Source organism: Astatotilapia calliptera, chromosome 2, assembly GCF_900246225.1.
Source record: "Astatotilapia calliptera chromosome 2, fAstCal1.2, whole genome shotgun sequence".
NCBI lineage: Eukaryota > Metazoa > Chordata > Actinopteri > Cichliformes > Cichlidae > Astatotilapia > Astatotilapia calliptera.
In genome coordinates this window covers 10,629,874-10,649,549 of record NC_039303.1, presented here as the reverse complement: position 1 = coordinate 10,649,549, position 19,676 = coordinate 10,629,874, and the positions used below count along the sequence as shown (strand labels likewise).

General features: G+C 43.2%; 1 protein-coding gene across 1 annotated transcript; it reads right to left on the bottom strand.

Annotated features, from left to right (window-relative positions):
• Nucleotides 1-280: 280 nt before the first annotated feature.
• canx (calnexin) lies at nt 281-18,702 on the bottom strand. The gene is made up of 15 exons (XM_026184585.1): nt 18,609-18,702; nt 14,167-14,391; nt 13,202-13,275; nt 12,709-12,767; nt 12,394-12,535; nt 12,193-12,274; nt 11,735-11,927; nt 11,391-11,580; nt 10,530-10,643; nt 10,184-10,340; nt 9,878-10,093; nt 9,010-9,129; nt 6,900-7,026; nt 6,743-6,816; nt 281-3,196 (listed from the first exon to the last, which is right to left on the bottom strand). The coding sequence occupies exons 2-15, from the start codon at nt 14,386-14,388 to the stop codon at nt 3,137-3,139; spliced, it is 1,830 nt and encodes a 609-aa protein (XP_026040370.1). The 5' UTR covers nt 14,389-14,391; nt 18,609-18,702; the 3' UTR covers nt 281-3,136.
• Nucleotides 18,703-19,676: the final 974 nt, after the last annotated feature.

The window sequence follows — 19,676 nt, the reverse complement described above, 5'->3', positions numbered from 1 at the left end:
CGGTTCATAATAATCCTTCATCTCATACCAGGACTGCCCTGCAGTTCAGCCTCAGTTTGACACAAACTGACTTTATGATTGGCTGCTTTAAGAGAAGACAAATGTTAGATTCATAAGAAAAAATGGGGCTAAGTTTACATGAAAAAAAGTGGGGGGAAAAGTTAATTTGAGGGGAAAAAGTTAATTTCAAATAGATAAAAATACTGTTAGAGATGGCATGTTTATTTATGAGCTAAAAGAAGAAAAGCACAATAGTAAATAACCACGCTGCTGCCTCTGCTTCTGTTTCCATTTGATGTTTTTATTAATCAAATCGAGTGTTGACCACGTGTCCGCACACACATAAACACAGAGCAGGCTCCATTATCACAGTATTTCCATTGAAAGCTGGAGCTTCCTGTCAGCAGGTCCACTCAGCGTGGATGTGGGGACGGCGGCCGGGCCAACCGTTAGTACAAACACAGAACAAAATAAAAAGCAGAGTTACAGAGGCAGAGTCTCCCCCGCAGGTACAGTGTTCAGTCTACAGTCTGTTAGCGAGGCAGCTTCAACAACGCCGTGAACAACGCCATCGTGCCTAAACAACAGCATCTTCACGGCCACTACAAGCAGCAGAGCCAGCAAAATCATCCTACGAGGAAGAGGAGATGGTCGCCTGACACAAACTTTCAACACTTGCCATAAACCACCAGGCAATCACAAGCAGCCTGTCCCGACTGAAAAAAGGATCAGGCTCAGGATTCACACTGGAATCATTTTCCACCTGCTGATCGCTTCAGTTTCACCTCAGACGGGAAAAAAAACAAAAGAAAAACAAAAGGTCCTGCAGGAAGATTAGCACATAAACAGGTGATCAAGGGTTTGAGAGCATCAATAAGTTTCACAGATATTTGAAATCATTGTTACCTGCCAGGCACTTTTATTTTGGCAGTGGAAAGGAAAATATAAAAAGAGTGAAGGTTAAAGTCTGTAAAATTCAGATTTGACTGAATGAACAATAACGATTTATAATCAGAATAGTCAAAAATTACAGCAAATGATTTGATTTGAAGCATTATTAGTGAGAAAATAAATCCGGGTTGTTCTGTGATTCCCATTGATCCACCCAAACTCTGATAATCACACAAACCAAAGATGGAGTTTCTCCTTCTTTATGAAGTTTGATTTTCTACCAACAGCATTACCTCTGACACCTGCTTCATATAAGATGACTTCAGGCTCAAAAGAGAATCAAGTTAGAAAATGAAAAACAACTTTTAAATTTATTGATTTTGTGGCCCACCAGAGGGCTGCAGACGGGACACTGTAACAGCGCGTTACACGACCAGTCTATATGCTGATCACTGGTTTTACCAGTTTAAGAACGATGGTTGTTTTTTGGTAAGTTATCGCAGACAGATGAAAAATAAGTCTCACTCTATGAATAAATAACTTTTTTGCGCTACACGGCAGGACTTAAAACTGTTGGTTGGACGGCCACCAGGCATTTTCCCAGCCTGATGCTGAGGTCACGTGATTATCTTCCAGGGGTATTGGTTCTGAATTTGGCCCCACCTGTGTTCACACATGGCAACTGCTTCAGCTCACAAGATCCACTTACTCACACCACCTGACCTTTGAGCCACGCCTATGCTCCACACCCTGAAAACGACCACCAGGCGGGTTGACTCTACAGGTGGACAGCTGAGGTGTTAAGTACCTCATTGTGGTAGTGTTTTTGTGTTGTCCAAATGTTCAGAGAGCGCCACTGTTATAACAAAAAAACAAACAAAAAAAACAACTTAATTTTAAAGATTTTTTGTGTGTGTATGAGCTGAACCTTCATTCACACAACGATCATACCCGAGATCAGCTGACTGTTGCACGTACGTGACCTTTGACCTTTAAAAAAAAAAAAATTAGACGAGCTAACATATGCTAACATTTACATAAGAAAAACAAAGACGAAAAATGGAAGAAAAGGTGTTACCAGTTTATTATTTCAGACGTTAGCATGACTGATAGCTAATCAATGAACTCCACAAGCTGTTAGCAGCTAGCTGCTGTAAGCATTGGTGGGCTGACTGTGTTATAGCGCCACACAGTTCACTAGCTTTACTAGCACCTAGCTAACACCAGGTTTGAGGAGGGTGAAGAAACAGCCTAGTAGTTTCTGAATAACATCCCCAGCTCGACCGATTAGCCAGCAGGAAACTGTGGTTGTTAGTAGGATAACCACCAACAGGCTGATTTACTGTAATAAACAAGCTGTTAGCTTATAAGTTTGCTAACACGGGTACGGTTGCTAAGTTTCTTGTAGCATTCATTAGCAGCCTGGTGGATCAAATTTAAAAACAAAACCCGAGCAATGATGGCAAGCTGATCCCAAAGCTAATTAGCAGCATGTTGGTAAGCTAATTGGGCTTTTTCGATGCTTACTCACTGACTGTTGGTAACGGTTAGTCTAGCTAGCAAGTTACATTGTGTTAGCTAGATGACGACATATTGGATTAGCCAACTGTTTATAAGCTCTTTAAGGAATGAGGAAGACTTCCGGTTGGTCAAAAGATTTTAAAGTCATCCTGACTGTTGGTGTCGTGTCAGCAGGTGCTTTCACCCAGACTGCCACGACACAAGGCAGCAGGATCACGGTGGCTCAAGCAGGGTGATGCTGGGCTAAGCCCGTCCAGGGACCGATTTAGAGTGTTCTCATTGGCTGTTTAACACCCTGGTTACCTGGAGACTGTTTGACCTGACTTATGTTTTGGCTGCTGGAAGGCTAGAGACTGCTGGAAGCTCAACAAAAACAGCGTCAAGCGGGCTCTGAGGGTGGCAATGGCGGTGGACAGGATGTTGGTCCTGCAGGTTCGAGTGTTCAGGTGTTGTGAAGGAATGACGCAGCAAGTTTTAGTAAATCTCTTTGAAAAACAAAAATCCTTTGAATCTAACTCGGTACTGTTCATACACATAATCATTATTATCATCATCATCATCAGGTGTCCATGTTGGAGGTCTTGATTAGTTTCCCGTTGCTGCTTCCACTGGTTCCATTCAGGCCTCATCGCCTCAGAGTGGACGGGAAGAAGAATGAGGAGGAGGAGGAAGGGGAGTGGGGATGAAGGGGGTGAGCTGTTGAGGTCAGGGCTGCAGTCAGATTTCACTCCTTCCTGGGCTTCCTGCTCCTTGGAGATCTCCGCAGAACATCGTCCTCGAGCTTCTGCAGAGGAAACGAAGGCAAGATGACGAGTCAGTTTAAGTCAGAGAAGAAGCTCGATGTTACTCGCTCAAATCAAATAATCTGAAACAGACTGCACAGCCTCAGACGGAAAATTCGATTCAGTTTTATTCATACAGCGCCAAATCACAACAACCGTCACTTCAAGGCGTTTTATACTGTAAAAACCCTACAACAGGGGTGTCACAGTCAGCCCAGGAAAGACTCCAGTCCTACGCAATGCGCAGCTTTGGAAAAATGAGGGTTTTAAATGTTTTGCAGCTTCACCTACTGATAAAGACCTCTCTCCACCCCCCCATGACCATTCATACTACAGCAAAGTAATTACGTAATAGATGATCAATGACATGACAGAAAAGCTGTGTTTACAATCTACTGTAGAAAATTCAGGGTTTTTTTCCCCCAAAATCTACAGGTTAAAATAGAAAAAGGCTATTTTCTGTTAACAAGAACCCCTTTATTAAAAAAAATTTTTTTACACACCATTTAAAATGTAAATAATTTATTTACTACAGCAGCACCTGTTAATCATGTAGAAAAACTAAGAAATACTCATCAAATTGCTCCTCTTTTTCTAATATTCTGATATCTGACGGATTAAATGTGTAGTTAAACTTCTTTATAATAACACCTGTTTGGATCTCTCTCTCTCTCTCCCCCAAATATCGGGCAAATCAACTTGTGCGTAAAATGTTTTCAGCTGGGCGTCGTGTAAAGCCAGTTCTAACGTTTGAGTCTAAGGTTTATTTTGTGCACCTGACGGCTCTTTTTTGCGTCTCACCCGTAAACTCTCTTCACACACCGTCACATGATTCTTGTGTAGGTGGTAGAAGAGGTTTGTTGTGTTTGAGTCTGTGGTGGGGACTGGACTGCATTATACGGTTTCTGGTCAGTGTCAGACTTTTCATAACCAAACCATGTCCGTGCTACAGGGGTAGCCCCTCGTTTAGGAATAAGGTCCTGGATTTGCTTTGACTGGTCTTTCTGTTTGTCATCATTTAGGTTTATTTGGACAAATCTCAACAGGATATTGAGCTTTATTGTGAAAAGTTTATGTGGAAAATAAACAAACGGACAGTGGAGCCACACGTTGGGTTTATCGTTATTGTTGCTAATGACAACAGGTAAAAACAGTTGCTTGTCTGTCCGTAGTGTGGTTATTTTAAATATAAGAGAACTTTATGAAATTAATATAGCCAATACAGTGACCCTCAAAACCATGAAACATATTGCAGCAAGCAGTTTATTTTGCCACACCATGAAACAAACAATAGTGTAATATGAAACGATAGACATTTTCATATCGCCATCCAATATATATACAGTGGGGCAAAAAAGTATTTAGTCAGCCACCGATTGTGCAAGTTCCCCCACCTAAAATGATGACAGAGGTCAGTAATTTGCACCAGAGGTACACTTCAACTGTGAGAGACAGAATGTGAAAAAAAAATCCATGAATCCACATGGTAGGATTTGTAAAGAATTTATTCGTAAATCAGGGTGGAAAATAAGTATTTGGTCAATAACAAAAATACAACTCAATACTTTGTAACATAACCTTTGTTGGCAATAACAGAGGTCAAACGTTTACTATAGGTCTTTACCAGGTTTGCACACACAGTAGCTGGTATTTTGGCCCATTCCTCCATGCAGATCTTCTCGAGAGCAGTGATGTTTTGGGGCTGTTGCTGAGCAACACGGACTTTCAACTCCCGCCACAGATTTTCTATGGGGTTGAGGTCTGGAGACTGGCTAGGCCACTCCAGGACTTTCAAATGCTTCTTACGGAGCCACTCCTTTGTTGCCCGGGCGGTGTGTTTTGGATCATTGTCATGTTGGAAGACCCAGCCTCGTTTCATCTTCAAAGTTCTCACTGATGGAAGGAGGTTTTGGCTCAAAATCTCACGATACATGGCCCCATTCATTCTGTCCTTAACACGGATCAGTCGTCCTGTCCCCTTGGCAGAAAAACAGCCCCATAGCATCATGTTTCCACCCCCATGCTTCACAGTAGGTATGGTGTTCTTGGGATGCAACTCAGTATTCTTCTTCCTCCAAACACGACGAGTTGAGTTTATACCAAAAAGTTCTACTTTGGTTTCATCTGACCACATGACATTCTCCCAATCCTCTGCTGTATCATCCATGTGCTCTCTGGCAAACTTCAGACGGGCCTGGACATGCACTGGCTTCAGCAGCGGAACACGTCTGGCACTGCGGGATTTGATTCCCTGCCGTTGTAGTGTGTTACTGATGGTGACCTTTGTTACTTTGGTCCCAGCTCTCTGCAGGTCATTCACCAGGTCCCCCCGTGTGGTTCTGGGATCTTTGCTCACCGTTCTCATGATCATTTTGACCCCACGGGATGAGATCTTGCGTGGAGCCCCAGATCGAGGGAGATTATCAGTGGTCTTGTATGTCTTCCATTTTCTGATGATTGCTCCCACAGTTGATTTTTTCACACCAAGCTGCTTGCCTATTGTAGATTCACTCTTCCCAGTCTGGTGCAGGTCTACAATACTTTTCCTGGTGTCCTTCGAAAGCTCTTTGGTCTTGGCCATGGCTGTTTGAAGTCTGACTGTTTGAGGCTGTGGACAGGTGTCTTTTATACAGATGATGAGTTCAAACAGGTGCCATTCATACAGGTAACGAGTGGGGACAGAAAAGCTTCTTACAGAAGACGTTACAGGTCTGTGAGAGCCAGAGATTTTCCTTGTTTGAGGTGACCAAATACTTATTTTCCACCCTGATTTACGAATAAATTCTTTACAAATCCTACCATGTGGATTCATGGATTTTTTTTTCACATTCTGTCTCTCACAGTTGAAGTGTACCTCTGGTGCAAATTACTGACCTCTGTCATCATTTTAAGTGGGGGAACTTGCACAATCGGTGGCTGACTAAATACTTTTTTGCCCCACTGTATATATCATTATATCGGACAGCCCTACGTCAAAGTGGGTTGTATGGAGTCCACAATGTAAAACCAGTCTGACATCCTTGCCCTATGACTATGCAGAGCAAAGCCAAAAATCAGAGGACCCCATCTGAGCAAGCACTTGGTAGCAATAGGAAGAAAAAACTCCCTTTTAATATGAAGACACGTCAGAATATGAAGTCACCAGACTCCGTGAGGGGCAGCCATCTGCTGAGGCTGGTCAGGGGTTTCAACTCTCCTGGAAAGCAGCAGATGTTACACCTGCAGCACATTTACAGCACTCTGCAGACTGAGCTATTCCCACATTTTTACTGAATTGAAGCTTTTTCAAGTTTTCTACATTTTATGTTTCAGACTCCTTCAAAACAAATCTGAGAAAATAAAATGAAATTAAAGTTTATCTTTGCAACAAGCTTTAAAGACCGGTGTGAAGACATTTAGAAAAACAAAAAACTTATTTTTCTTGTAAAATATAAATGACTAAAAATACAAAATGAACCTTCATTTATTTATTAATTTTTACATCTTTTCAAAAGTTAAAGGAGCTGAAAAGTCACGATTGAATCTGCTGTGATGAAACTTTGCCTCACCTCATCAGCTGTGTTCTCTTTTTCTTCATCCTCCTCTTCCTCTGCAGGTTCTTCATCTTCACTCTTTTCTGTGTCTGAAAAGCAAAGATGAATCAGATTAAGAAACAGCTGCAAACTCAAAAGAAACAAACAGATTCAATTTGAAGATCTCAGTAACCTGGGCTGCTCTTCTCAGCCTTCGGAGCCTCCTCGGCTTCCTCCTCCTCTTCCTCCTCCTCCTCCTTCACATCAGGCTGAGGTTCGTCGGTCTTCTTGTACTCTGCCGGCGACGCCGAACTCTTCTTCTGCAGAAGGAAACGAGTCAGTTCAAAGCGCTCCTGTGGTGGATGCTCATACTAAACAAAGTTTGTAATAATGAATTCACTGTATTTAAAATAATCCCCTGAGCTCAGTTTATCACAGTTTTTGATGTCATACAGACAGGATATCCCAGATATGGTCACCTGAGAGGTTTGTGAGGGGCAGCCAATTAGAAGAAAGAGTGAGGTTTGCCAAATTTACATTACTTGTGGTGGTTTGCTAGTGATAGTTTTAAAATAGCATTATCTAAACTCTTGGGTAACATGCTGATCCTGGACCAGCGCTACGATGACGCAGGAACAGCAACACGATGATTTCAGGTTCCCTCAGCTGAGGATCTAAGACTGATACAAATACATAAAGGCACCGTCACATTTATGAATGGACGGTTTTACTTTTGCAGTCAAGTCACACTGCAGTTCACACCCGCAACAGTAATTTACTGTTATTACCAAACTGCCTTCTCCATGAACAAGCCAGCATGCCACAGTGGAAACAGCTGAGACGGCCAGATATGTGACATGTTCATAGGAAACAGGATTTATAGGCCAAAGTACTGGGTCACACCTCTTAACCTTTGAACTCAAACGTTCTCAGTCCTAGTCCTGCAGCACCTAGCCAGGCAGTCCAAACCTCCTCTGGCATTAACATCAGCACAGACAGTGTGTTGCCGGGAGCTTCGGTTTCCACGGCTGAGCAGCTGCTGCAGGTGTGACGTGAAGGTGGCCTGGGACTTTGGTCCATGTAGTGCAAGTTAAACAGCAGCACCGCCTTCTCAGATCCATCATTCACAAACACATCACTGCCTTTCACTCACGATTTTCGCCTACGTTTGATAAAGGGCGCCCTTTCAGACGAGCATTTTCAGAATGTGTTGGCCAATAGGAGAACAGAGTTGTGCCACCAGCAGGTCTGCTGCAAAGGATTTCACCTGATTTTCCAATATTCAGAACACCAACAAACCAATCATGAATTCTCAGTTATAATCAGTGTCAGAATTACAACCAATGAGTGACAAGGTTTAATGAAACACACAAAGACTGCACTGCAGCACCACAGACGCACACAAGCAGCACAAACACAACAACATGACATGAAGCTATGCTAGCAGCAGTATCAGTCACCGGGCCGGAGGAGGTGGTGGCAGCGCGGTTAGGGCATCCAGCGTCATTAAACTCTTTCTGCAAGCTGGTGAGACTCAAGTGACCCTGAGCTGATCCTGACGACCTCTGTGGACATTAATCAGTGCGATACAACTTAAACCATTAAATGAAACCTCTGGGTTTACAACGTGTGGGTTTGACAACAGGCAAGAGAGGATGCCCTGAGGATCAGACTGCAGGACGGACAGATTTTCTCATGTCCAATTAAAACCTTAAAACAATTATCAATAACAGTTAAAAATACAGCTTGAATTATAACAACAGTTTATATTGATTCATTTCCACCAATCACAAGAGTCCACCTGTGAGGAAATCCTCCACGACAGCATTACACTGAGCTGCCCTCTTATTCCTGACAGGGTCACCATAGCAGATGGATCTGTGTGGTTGATTTGGCACAGACTTCCATTGATCCGGGCCTGAGAACGGCACCAGGAGTATGCACGCTTGTGCCCCACAAGGCTGGGTTTGCAGCATCGAACTGTGGCTCTTTGAACTGCTGAATTTTAACTTTTAAATATCAAGTTTCATATTTTCACTACAGAAAGTCTGACAGTTAATAGGAGCTTCTCAGCTGACTGAGGCATAAACATAAAGTCATGCATTGTTACTACCAGCAGAATGTAAATGAATGAGTAACACAGTAACACTCAGTGGGGGAAAATGTCGAACTCTCCGTGCTCTGAAGAGGCAACAGCTTCACTTTTACTTCAAACAAGACAGAAACTCGACTTTCAAATGAGGAAACTTCAGTTTGATGCTGCAGGGGCGCAGACCCTGTGTGTGTCTGTGTGTGTGTTTTACCTTTCCAGTGCAGCAGAAGACAAAGATAAGGATGAGCGGCAGAGCCACGGTGAGCACGTAGACGACCCAGAGCCACGGACGCTCCTCTGCAGCACTTAGCATCTGAGCTGCCAGCCCAGGCTGCACGACCACAAAGGAGAGGGGGGGGGGGATTTAAAAACAAAACAAAACACACACATGAGGAAACATCACGGGGCTCCCGTTAACCCAGACTTCAATAAATCCACTTCACACATTTTTCCTTAAATGATCAGTAACAATATCAGAGTTGAACACCAAATCTCTCCCAGTCACGCTAATAAGTATGAAACGCATGTCTATTAAAGGATATCCACTAGCTCGGAGACATTTAGAGGGATCCTTTTATTTTTGATGACTTTGGCTAAGAGCTCATGAAACTCAGTAATCCGGTTTCTCAAATGATCAGAATATTTCCTAAAATGAATCAAATCTCCTCATGAGCCATAATCATCAAATTAACACAAAAGCAGACTTGATACATTTCACTTCATACTGAAAAATATATTAAAGTTAACCTTTCAGAATAAAATTATGGGAAAAGGATTTTGTCCTTAATATTCAATTGATTTGTGAAACATTAGTAAGGAAACGTAATTTTCTTTCAATTCTGTTGCTCAAAAATAAAATTTTAACGTGTTTGATGCTCCACCGTGAAGCTGCGCTGAGGTGTGTGAGGTCACCCTGAGCATTTGAAACATGAGGCGGTGACTGTGTCACTTCACTTTTTAAACTTTAATCATGGCACACACTTGATTTTAAAAAAGGAAAAAAAAACTCCCAAAACAAATCACAGATCTGATTTATCCCAGAAGACTGAATTTAATCTGATCTAATAACATGGACCAACCTCAGCGGCGCCCTCTGCTGCCTTCTTCAGCCCCCAGCTATCAGATGCCCAGCGTTCGGCAGCGTTGCGGTCATTGGTGATGAAGAAGTTGTCAAAGAAGATGTCAGGGGTCATGGACCAGAGTTCAAGCCCCAGGGCGCTGAACGGTGACATCTTGTAGGGGTGAAGGTCCTCAAAGTACGCCGGGTTGGGGATCTTCCTCGGCTTCCAGACGCCCTGAAAACACGAAGGGTCGGAGGTGAGGAGAGCCTCCAAAAGACTCCACCCCTCCATCTAATGATCACCTCACACTGAAGTCAGACTCACCTGATAGTTGGGGTTATCAATCATGGGGGGCTTCCATTTGCCCTTGTAGTTGGGGTTGTCAATCATTGGCCGTTTCCAGGTGCCGCAGCCGGGGGCGGTCTCACAGGCGGGGTTAGGGATCTGAGGGGCCTCCCACTCTCCATCCATGTCCTCATCCCTGACAGGCACGAAGAGTACTCTGTTATCTTCTTTATACTGGAATACAGGTTTTACTGGGACTATTTTCAGCAGTGGATTAATCCACGGGCTTTGTCAGGAAAGCTGTTCACAGTGAAAAGAAAATCTGTTTGCTTTAGACATTTCTTTCCTTCCACCTGCTCCGGGCCGACAGGCAGGTGTAACTCACCAGTCTTCAGGTTTGATGGCGTCAGGGTCTCCGATATACTCGGGCTCATCGTCCAGCCAGCCGTCGGGTTTCACTGCAGATTCATCTGGAATCTGAGCCGGAGCGTCTTCATCCCTGCAAACACACAACAACCCAAGTCTGCTGTCACAGAGTGGCAAACATGGAAGCACCAAACCTGCAGTTCCTCTAACATCCAGCAGAGGCTCCAGCAGTGAGTCAGTCCAAATGACAGGTGGACTGTGACACAGGAGCTGCCTCCTAGGGTTCCCCTCAGCTAATTGGAGTCTGAACTGAACCTCTGCACGGTTTTTGTGCCTTTGGAGCATTTTTAATGACATCATCTGACCAATAATATAGCTGCTGTGAGGTCACTGTACTTAAAGGGAAACATGAAGTAAGCCTTTGATTTTTAAATAGACATGGATTGTGTTTTTAATACATTCTGAATCTGTTACTGAAGTGTACGGTAAGAAGCAGCACAATCTCCAGATTTTAACACTTTTCACACTTACGGAGGATTTACTTTATTTTCCCCCTTTTAAATAAATTGTAAATAAATAATTTTTCCCCTTTTTAAAACTTACTTAAAATTTTAAGATCTTCAATTCAGGAAAAGTAAACGATCTCAGAAATAACTGAGCAACATAATCAGCTGTGTCTCTCTGCCATCTTTAGCCGGTATTCCTCGTTCTGAACTAGATCGGACTGTCCACTTATAAATCGAGACTGACCCCGTGACGCTTTTACTGCAAACAGGTTTACTTCAGTTCCAGTCGTGCAGCTATGGCTCAGTTTGTTTTCTTTAGGTCAAACGCCTGGATGAAAGTTTGAGCAAACTAAAAATGAAACCCTTGTACTGACCAGTCCTCGGGTTTGACGGAGTCCGGGTCCTGGATCTTGGCCCTCTCATCCCAGTCCTCAGGTTTGTGGTCATCAGGGTCCTCGATCTCAGCGGTGGGGTTCACAGCGGGGGTCATGTCCGTCAGCAGGTTGCCGCTGTTCACGACCGTCTGATCCACCAACACCTCAAAGCTGTTGTCAGAGTTCACCACTGTTGGGGGCAACAGAGACAAGTTAGGCACTCAAAGAAAAAATAATAATCAAAGTCTGCAGTTCCTCTAACGTCCAGCAGAGGCCAGGGTCCACAGAATCCCTTGTTAACATTTACAGCAGAAATAAACACGTTTGCAGCCTGTGCGTCTCACCCAGCGTGTACAGGTGAGTCTTCTTGTCGGTGAAGTATGTCCTCAGGTCGGCGTCGGGTTTCTTAGCGTGTTTCTCTTCGTACTCTCCGGTTTTGGGGTTTTTGTGCCTGAAGATGAAGTGCAGCTTGTAGTCTTCTCCACATTTGTCAGGTCCAAACATGATAGTGTACGGAGTTTTATCCACAAACTGGTCCTGCAGACACACACGGACATGTTACAGTGCTTACCTGCCTCGTAGCCTGCAGGTGTTTTTATCAGTCACTTATTAGAGTGATCAATAAGAACATTTCATAGAAATATCATAGATTTGCCTCTTTGGCTCATGACAGGAAGATGAGTTAGTGAGTTAGATCACGAGTCGAACAACATTTAAAACCTTTTTAAGTCACTGTCCTGCTTTTCTTTTGGAAGCGGCATCATTAATAAACTGAATTAACGTGTGTGGGAATCGCACTGACCAGGTCGAGGTCGGGCGTCTCAGTCAGCAGCTTTACGTAGGCGCCACCGCAGTCGATACCCGACTGGAAGTTCACCTCATACCTGAACACAGACAGATCACACTGCTGATCAGTACCTTTCAGACTGAGAACACCTGGGTGTTCACACCCATCTACCAATCAGAGTTTCAAATATGAATCAGACATCAAAGCTGTCCTTACTGGATGACAAGGGGCATGGTTTCAAAGGTGAAAGGTCGCAGCAGGTGGGCTGAGATGGCATGATGTTTGGCTCGAGACTTCAGGACCAGACCTTTGTCGCCAGGCAGCTTACTGTCCTTCATCTCCTCCACAGCCCATTTACCTGTTAACATCGTCATCATCATCATCATCAGAGACAAACACTAAAACAAGGCGGTAATCTTCGGTACAGTGGCCTTTTTAGGACATCCCAGGCTCAGCTGATGTAATATCTAATGTAAAAAACTGCTCATGCACGTCATCATGTACACAATGAGGTTACAGATGTGCACTCACCGTCGTACTTTGCGATCTCTTCGTCTGCGTCATCCTTCTTGGCGTTGGACAGAATCCACCTGAAACAGCACACAGAGGGTTACGACTCCGCCGGAGCTCTGAGGTTTACAGGTAGATGTACACGTGTGCACTGACTCCTCGGCAGCATTTTTCACAGATCAAACACCGAGGCTTTTCTTTGATGAAACTGATGATCAAATTAAACCATATGACTGTTTCACTAATCGATTGTCTTGATAACTGCTGGGAGAATAACTTCAGCTAATTGTTCTAAACTCTGGGCTGATCTGATAGGTTTAAATCAGCTAATGTTACAAACAAACCATCACTAGGTTACAGCAAGCTGGTTCTGCGCCAGTGAGGGGGTGTCCTTAAATCCTTAACTGACCAGTTGGCATGCATTAGTGTGATGCTAGCACGTGTAATAAGCTTTAAAGTAAGAAAAAGAAAACATGTAAGGGAAGGTTATGATTCATGCGTGTGTGGTGCTCACCCATCCAGTGTCCCCTTATCAAAAGACTCTGCAATGAAGTGTTCCCCCTTCGGCTCAGGAGCTTTGTAGGTCACCTGAGTGAAGAAATGAAAGTAAGTTATAACATCCTCATGTGCAGGTTAACCAACACATTTGTTTGGTTCGTCCTCGTCTTCCTATCTCAGATTGAGCTCAAAGCCTTTCAGGTGTGTTCACTTTACCTCAGCTCCACTCTGAAAAACCAGTCAGACTGGAAGTGAAGCAAACATGATCAAAACTGTGGAAATGATTCACGAGCAGGTTTCTGTCTAAAACCTGCCGACTCCAGGAAAATTCACCCGTTAAATCATTAGACTGAATTATTCTGAGGTCCGACTCTTAGTCCGGTCTGTGTCTGTAGAGAGAATGCAGGTCAGTAGATCAGCAGGGCAGATCACTACTCTCTCATCAGACCCACTTCCTGACCTGATTGGTTAATGGGTAACAGACACTTCTGGGTTAAACATTCAAAACCTCAGAATGAGCCAAAATAAATGCTGAGAGCACAACAGTTATAATCCTCACAGGTAAAAACTTCAATAGAGTTAACTTTATTCATACAACCAAAAACTTAGACAAACAATTTGAAAAGCTTTCAGAAAAACAAGAAACAAGTAACTTTTTAAAAACCTTTTTAACACGTCGGTAAATAAAAACGAAGACGTCACTGATGCATCATATTTGACTTTAGGAACTGATGGAAAATCTGGACCTGGAGATGGTTTCTGGCTGATTTAGTTTGGTGCCCCCTAGTGTGCAGACCCATGTAACTACAGCTTCTACTGAAAATAAACTTAACGACTTTATGAAACTAAAAAAAAAAAAAAAAAAAAAAAAAAAAAAAAAAAAAGATTTTCCACCATCTGCAAATTTATCATTAACAAGAATTCCAAAAAAACTATTTTTTTAAATTAATAATAAAATAAAAATAAATAAAGCTGTCTTACCTGTGGACTGGGAGGGGTTTTAGGAGCAGGTGGAGCTTCATCTTGCACGTCGTCCTCCAGATCCTCGTCCTCAGCCAAGCTCAGGTCCATTTCGTCCTCCACGTCGGCATCGTCGCCATCCAGACCGTCTTCGACCAGATCGTCAGCCCGAGAGACGGGGCCTAAACTGAGGCAGAGGAGGCCCGCCGCCAGGAGAACAAACAAACCGACCCGCTGATTCATAGTCTGCACAGAGAGGAGCAGAAAACCCGTCACATCTGGAGCGCAAGCAGGGCCGGGCCAAAAACCAGTGATCTTAGTTATACAGAGATTTCTCTCATTTTATTGTTTTTATTTTTAATTTTATAAACAACAACAAAAATCGACACAGTCGTGTTCCCCCATCATTAACAGACTGCCAACCTGTGTTTCATCTATCACCATGGTGACCAACCACAGAGCGCCCACAGGACGTGCTCCTCGGCTCCTTTTAACCCTAATGAGATTACACCCCGAGGGATTACAGCAGCACCCCGGTACAAGCAGAAATGCACACGCACACACACACTACCTTAGCTGTTTTACGGGTTATTTAACATGAGATGGTGTGTCATGACTGACTTCCTGTCGTCTTTCAGTGCAGCAATGCCGTGATTACACAACTAACGTTAAGCTGCTGTGTTCAGTGACCATCAGAATAATCAGGCCCAAAAAGGTTCTGTGTTCCTGAACCACATCAAACAACAAAAATTAAGACTTTACAACATCAGCAGGTAAAAATCTGGCAAAAAGATTTGTCTCATCAGGGCTCAGCAACCCCAACTGCTACTTGGGTTTACAGTTGTTCTTACATTGATGCTTGCCACTAATGACAGTAAAAGAATTTTAGCCTGACAAGAAAGTGATAAAGATAATCAGGGACATCGCCACTTACACTGGAAAAAAGTAAAACCAATACTCGGAACGTCTGATAAAATCACTGACGGCCGAGCTTGGTCTCCTAAACTAAACAAGCTCACTGAAATCAGTCAGCAGAAGCTGTAGCCTGCCTTCTTAAAGCTACAAATATAATCACACTACATATACACTCTGTGTATACATACATACATACTCTGTAATTCAAATATTTGCAGAAGAAGAATGTGTGCAGACACCCAAACAGAGAACCTAAATCTGGAGGAAACCAGGGAATGATGGATCTGGAGTTGATTTTGCATCTGATAGATATTAATGGAAGTGGTGCAGTGCAGGTGCAGCCACAGGCGGAGCAGTCTCAAGTAGTGATAAGACTGGTGATGTATTTAAATGAGAAAGAAAATTTAGACTGGCTGACTAATCTAAAGACAAAGTTCTCCATCATTCATCATCCTCCGTTAAATCTGAGGAGGATAAGATTCATGATCCAGATCACCACATGACAGGAAGTGCAAAACCTTCTGACCTCAAGTGTCTCTATTAATATTTATTCCAGCAGATTTGTCTCATCTGAGCTGATTCTAAAAGGTAATCAAATTACCGATCAGTCTGATTGGTGCCAAGTAAAAACAAAACAATCTGGTCACATGACAGGAAGTGTATTAAGATTAAGAAAGGCAAGAAAAGTGGATCCTGAAGTTAAGCACATCTCACTCAGCAGACTGCCAGCTAATCAGATTAGCCTTTCAGACAGATTAGCATACGTGCCAGCACTAGTCGTTAGCTTAGCATCAAAGGCGTTTTGTGGGGTCTGAAGGAGCCCGAACTTTAAAACATTTCTGTCCTTAATTCTAGTCAGGTTAGTTTTGTTTCTGTGCACGGGAGGGTCATCTGCCAGGCTGTCACTTAAATGTGTAAAATGGATATGCATACACCTTACTTTCCAAAATAAAAGGACAAAAATTTTACTTTAAGCCTTTCTTTCGGTTCCCTGCTGCACAAACTCACACTGCAGTTTTCCAGCTGCCTGTGGGCAGTAATAAGCTCTTAGGTGGCCTCTGATTGGCTGATAAAACAGCAGCTTACAATCCTAATCAGCTGAGTGAAACCAGCTGAAGTGGCTGTTATCCACCCAGACTGAAGGCTCCAGTTGACATTAGTAACTTAATCTGATCTCAGAGCTGAAGGACATCTGCTGCTCCTCACACCTACCAGTTTCTAATAATTCATCAATAATGCCACGAATTACAGAAATGTGTCAGCTTTTTCTACTCTTGGGTTTTTGTGATGTTATTAGATGGCGACATCTGCATTCAGTCATCTCAGTTGCACTGAGGCCCGGTGTCACATAAATAAGGAACTGTGAATCATGCAAAGCTGCTCTAACAGAACAAACGGTGGAGCTCAAGACTGATGCAGGTGTTCAGGTTGTGTACAGTTAAACAGCATGTGTCAGTTAAATTGTACCCAAACCGGATGGACTGGTTAGCATTTAGGCTGAACAATGAACCCGAAAAACTGAATAAATCAAGAACAAGCCCAACTCACTCAGTCTGTGGTCGTGACTTCAAAAAACAGTTTGAATTAACGTTATGATGCGTTTTGAAAACCAGAGAGCAGAAATAAGATTAAAATCCCAAATCCTGTTACTGCCGTGTCTGAATTTAAACGTGGTCAAGTTGTTTTGGCTCAATTTGTTTCTAATTTATGATTTTTTCCCCCCTGTGACACACTGTGCAGGGTGTACACCACTGGGATAGGCAGAAGCCCCACTACGAAGTGGATATGCAGAAGAGAATGGAATTATTTATGTTCTGTTAAGGATCAGTGATAAGGTTTTTATTTGTCAGGTAATTTTATCAATTAAAGAGTCACTGCGTGTAAGCCCTCATATTCTCACCAAAGATTGCCCCTGTAATCTAAGCGAGATGATGAGATGATCATATATTCCTTCAGTAAGCAAGCATGCATATGATACTTTTAAATGTGGGAACAGAAACCATCGCAGATTATGCGCCTAACAGATCTCGGGCCAGTTCGCTTTGTTCTTGCTAACTTAAGACAGACTAACTACTCAGACAATTCTTGTACCCTTTCATTTTTTCACAGTCTTGTTTAAAGAAAAAAAAAAAATCTACAGAGAGACTCTGATGTCTTTGCAGCTGCCCTTACAGTGATGTTGATCTACAGGAAGTAAAAGTCAAAGATTTCTGCAGATTAACATGCCTATATCGCCACCTGCAGACATCCTGGAGTAAACGCTACGGACAGCGGCCCTTTGAGCCAGATGTTACAATGAAAAACAGCTACTAACTTATACCAGACAGCCCAGTGTTTCCCTTTTTAATATTAACATTCTGATCTTACTTTACATATACACCTGAAAAAAGCAGAGAAAATAATTATAGCTCGGTAAGCATCAAATGTTTAGTTAATGAAGAAATGTCTTAAAACAATCCAGATGTTAATCCTGATCAATGTGATCGTGATCATTTCACAATCATGGAGCAATTCAACTTTAACATAAGACTGAGCTTTACAGCATCACCGTTTTGGTTTTTTGAACCCAGGTGTGATCTGAGAGGGGTCGATATGACAGTAAGCTGTCAATGATGAAGGAGCACCGCCCATAGTCCCCCCCAACTTCCTAGGGTTCTTTGCTACTCAGTTACCCCACAGGTAACGGGAAATTAACCAGCAACCTTTCGTTTGCAAACGTGTAAATGACACCAAACATCATGCTTAACTCAGTATCGAGCTCTGGTTTTACTTTAAAATGAGAGTCGCCGCCCCCTACTGGTAATTCTAAGTCATACTGGTAAAAACCTGTGCTTAATACCGCCTAGGATCAGCTCATTTCCATCCACTTTTTCACCGTGATAGTCTGCCAAGTTCGACCACAATGGTCACTGAATCTGCAGTGTCTACCTCTAATGATGCTAACACACCTGTGACAGCGGACAGGTGAATGGAGGTCAGTCATGAAAGCGCGTAGCTTATGATTAACTTTGTTTTCATACACCCATTTTTTTTTTTGCCAGCCTCCTGCAGGCTTTGCTACCCGGATCCTAAAGCCTTCTCTGGACAGTTTAACAGCTGATCCTAAACCCTTCAAAGACCCTAAAAAACACCGCCCACCTCCTCCAGATCCCTGCTTAGCCCAATGTTAGCATAGCACCTTACGGAACACCCGACTTTGAATGAAGCAGTCGGACCAATTTTAGTTTCGCTGTGAGAAAAAACCCGACTGTAATGCATGTTAATCAAACCAGATCACCGGGACAAGACTCGGGTTTAAGGTTTATTAACCGCTAACGGAGGCCACGGCAGCGGGCTAACGGCTAGCTGGGTTCACCTGCGGTTAATTAGCCATCAGCCCGGTGCTAACTGCCCGCAGGAGCCGCGGAGAGGAGATTTAACGGATAGAAACCGACAGCATGTAAATAACTACAGCCCGGGCGACGTGAACGGAACACCACCTGTCAGAAAACAGTTGTATTCGGCTGAGCTACCCTTTAAAATTCTCATTTATTGGCGTTTTCGCTCACCTCAAGCTCACCCGTGCGCCGCCTGGGAACTACTGAGGAGGATCACGTGGGGTCCTGGAGGGCACTAACCGCCTTCCCCCGTCGCCGATTGGTTATCCAGCGCGTAACTTTGACGTTTCCTGTCAACTGTCAGGAGCTGATTGGTCAACAGAAACTCTCGCTCGACCCGCCCATATGGAGCTGCACCTCGTGGACAGCGATGATTGGCTGAGCTGCCAGGGGAAGTGTGCCCTCATTGGCTGCAGTCATGCTTATGAAAAGGCTTAAGAATTCGGGATGAGATTGAAACTGATTTTTGTAGATTTTGATTCATAAACTGATTTAATTCGGTTCTAACCTATTAAAGACATGAAACCGGTCATTATTTCGCATATTTGCTTTATTGGATAAAACATTCTGAATTTCCAAAGCTATATATTTAATAACTTAGTTTAATTATGACTTTTTTTTTTTAATTTATGCTAACTGTAACCAAATCATACAGTCTCTGGGGAACAGTTTTATTCAGAGCAGAAACAAAGGTCAAATGTATTGTAAAAAGTATTTATTACATGTATTTCTAATCTAACAGCACCTGAAATACACATTTGGTACACAAATATGAGATAAAAAAAAAGTTACCTTTACTTTAATGAGAAACAAAAATGAATTTTCAACTGTTTTTGTGCACACAGTAAACATGCACACCGGTCTGCACTAAAAGACTGTTTGATAAAGTCTAGGGGGGGGGGGGGGGGGGGGGGGAGCATGTGTGTGTTGTTTACCTGGGAAATCACAATTTAAATGCGTGTGTAGTTTCTGTGTTTGAGGGTCCCTTGATCTGTGAAGTGGTGTTGTTGTTAGTGTGATCATCACACAAACAACAGCCAATCAAGGCATGCTGACATAGCTTTGATTAACAGTTGACAACTGAGCGGGCTCAGCTTCTTCTTTGATGCTAAAGCGAGACCTCCAGGCCTGAAAAATTAGTCGAGCTCTGAAGAGCTGGACTAATTTCAAACCCCACAAGGCTGCCCGCTGGGATTGAAATGATGGGACGAGGCGTGAGTTTCTCAAAATGGGCTCATT

Coding starts and splice junctions, on each gene's coding strand:
- canx (XM_026184585.1), bottom strand. CDS start 14,388: ATGAATCAGCGGGTCGGTTTGTTTGTTCTCCTGGCGGCGGGCCTCCTC. Junction 11,581..11,734: donor GACTCACCTGTACACGCTGG/GTGAGACGCACA, acceptor TGCCCCCAACAG/TGGTGAACTCTGACAACAGC. Junction 3,197..6,742: donor AAGAGAACACAGCTGATGAG/GTGAGGCAAAGT, acceptor TTTCCTCTGCAG/AAGCTCGAGGACGATGTTCT.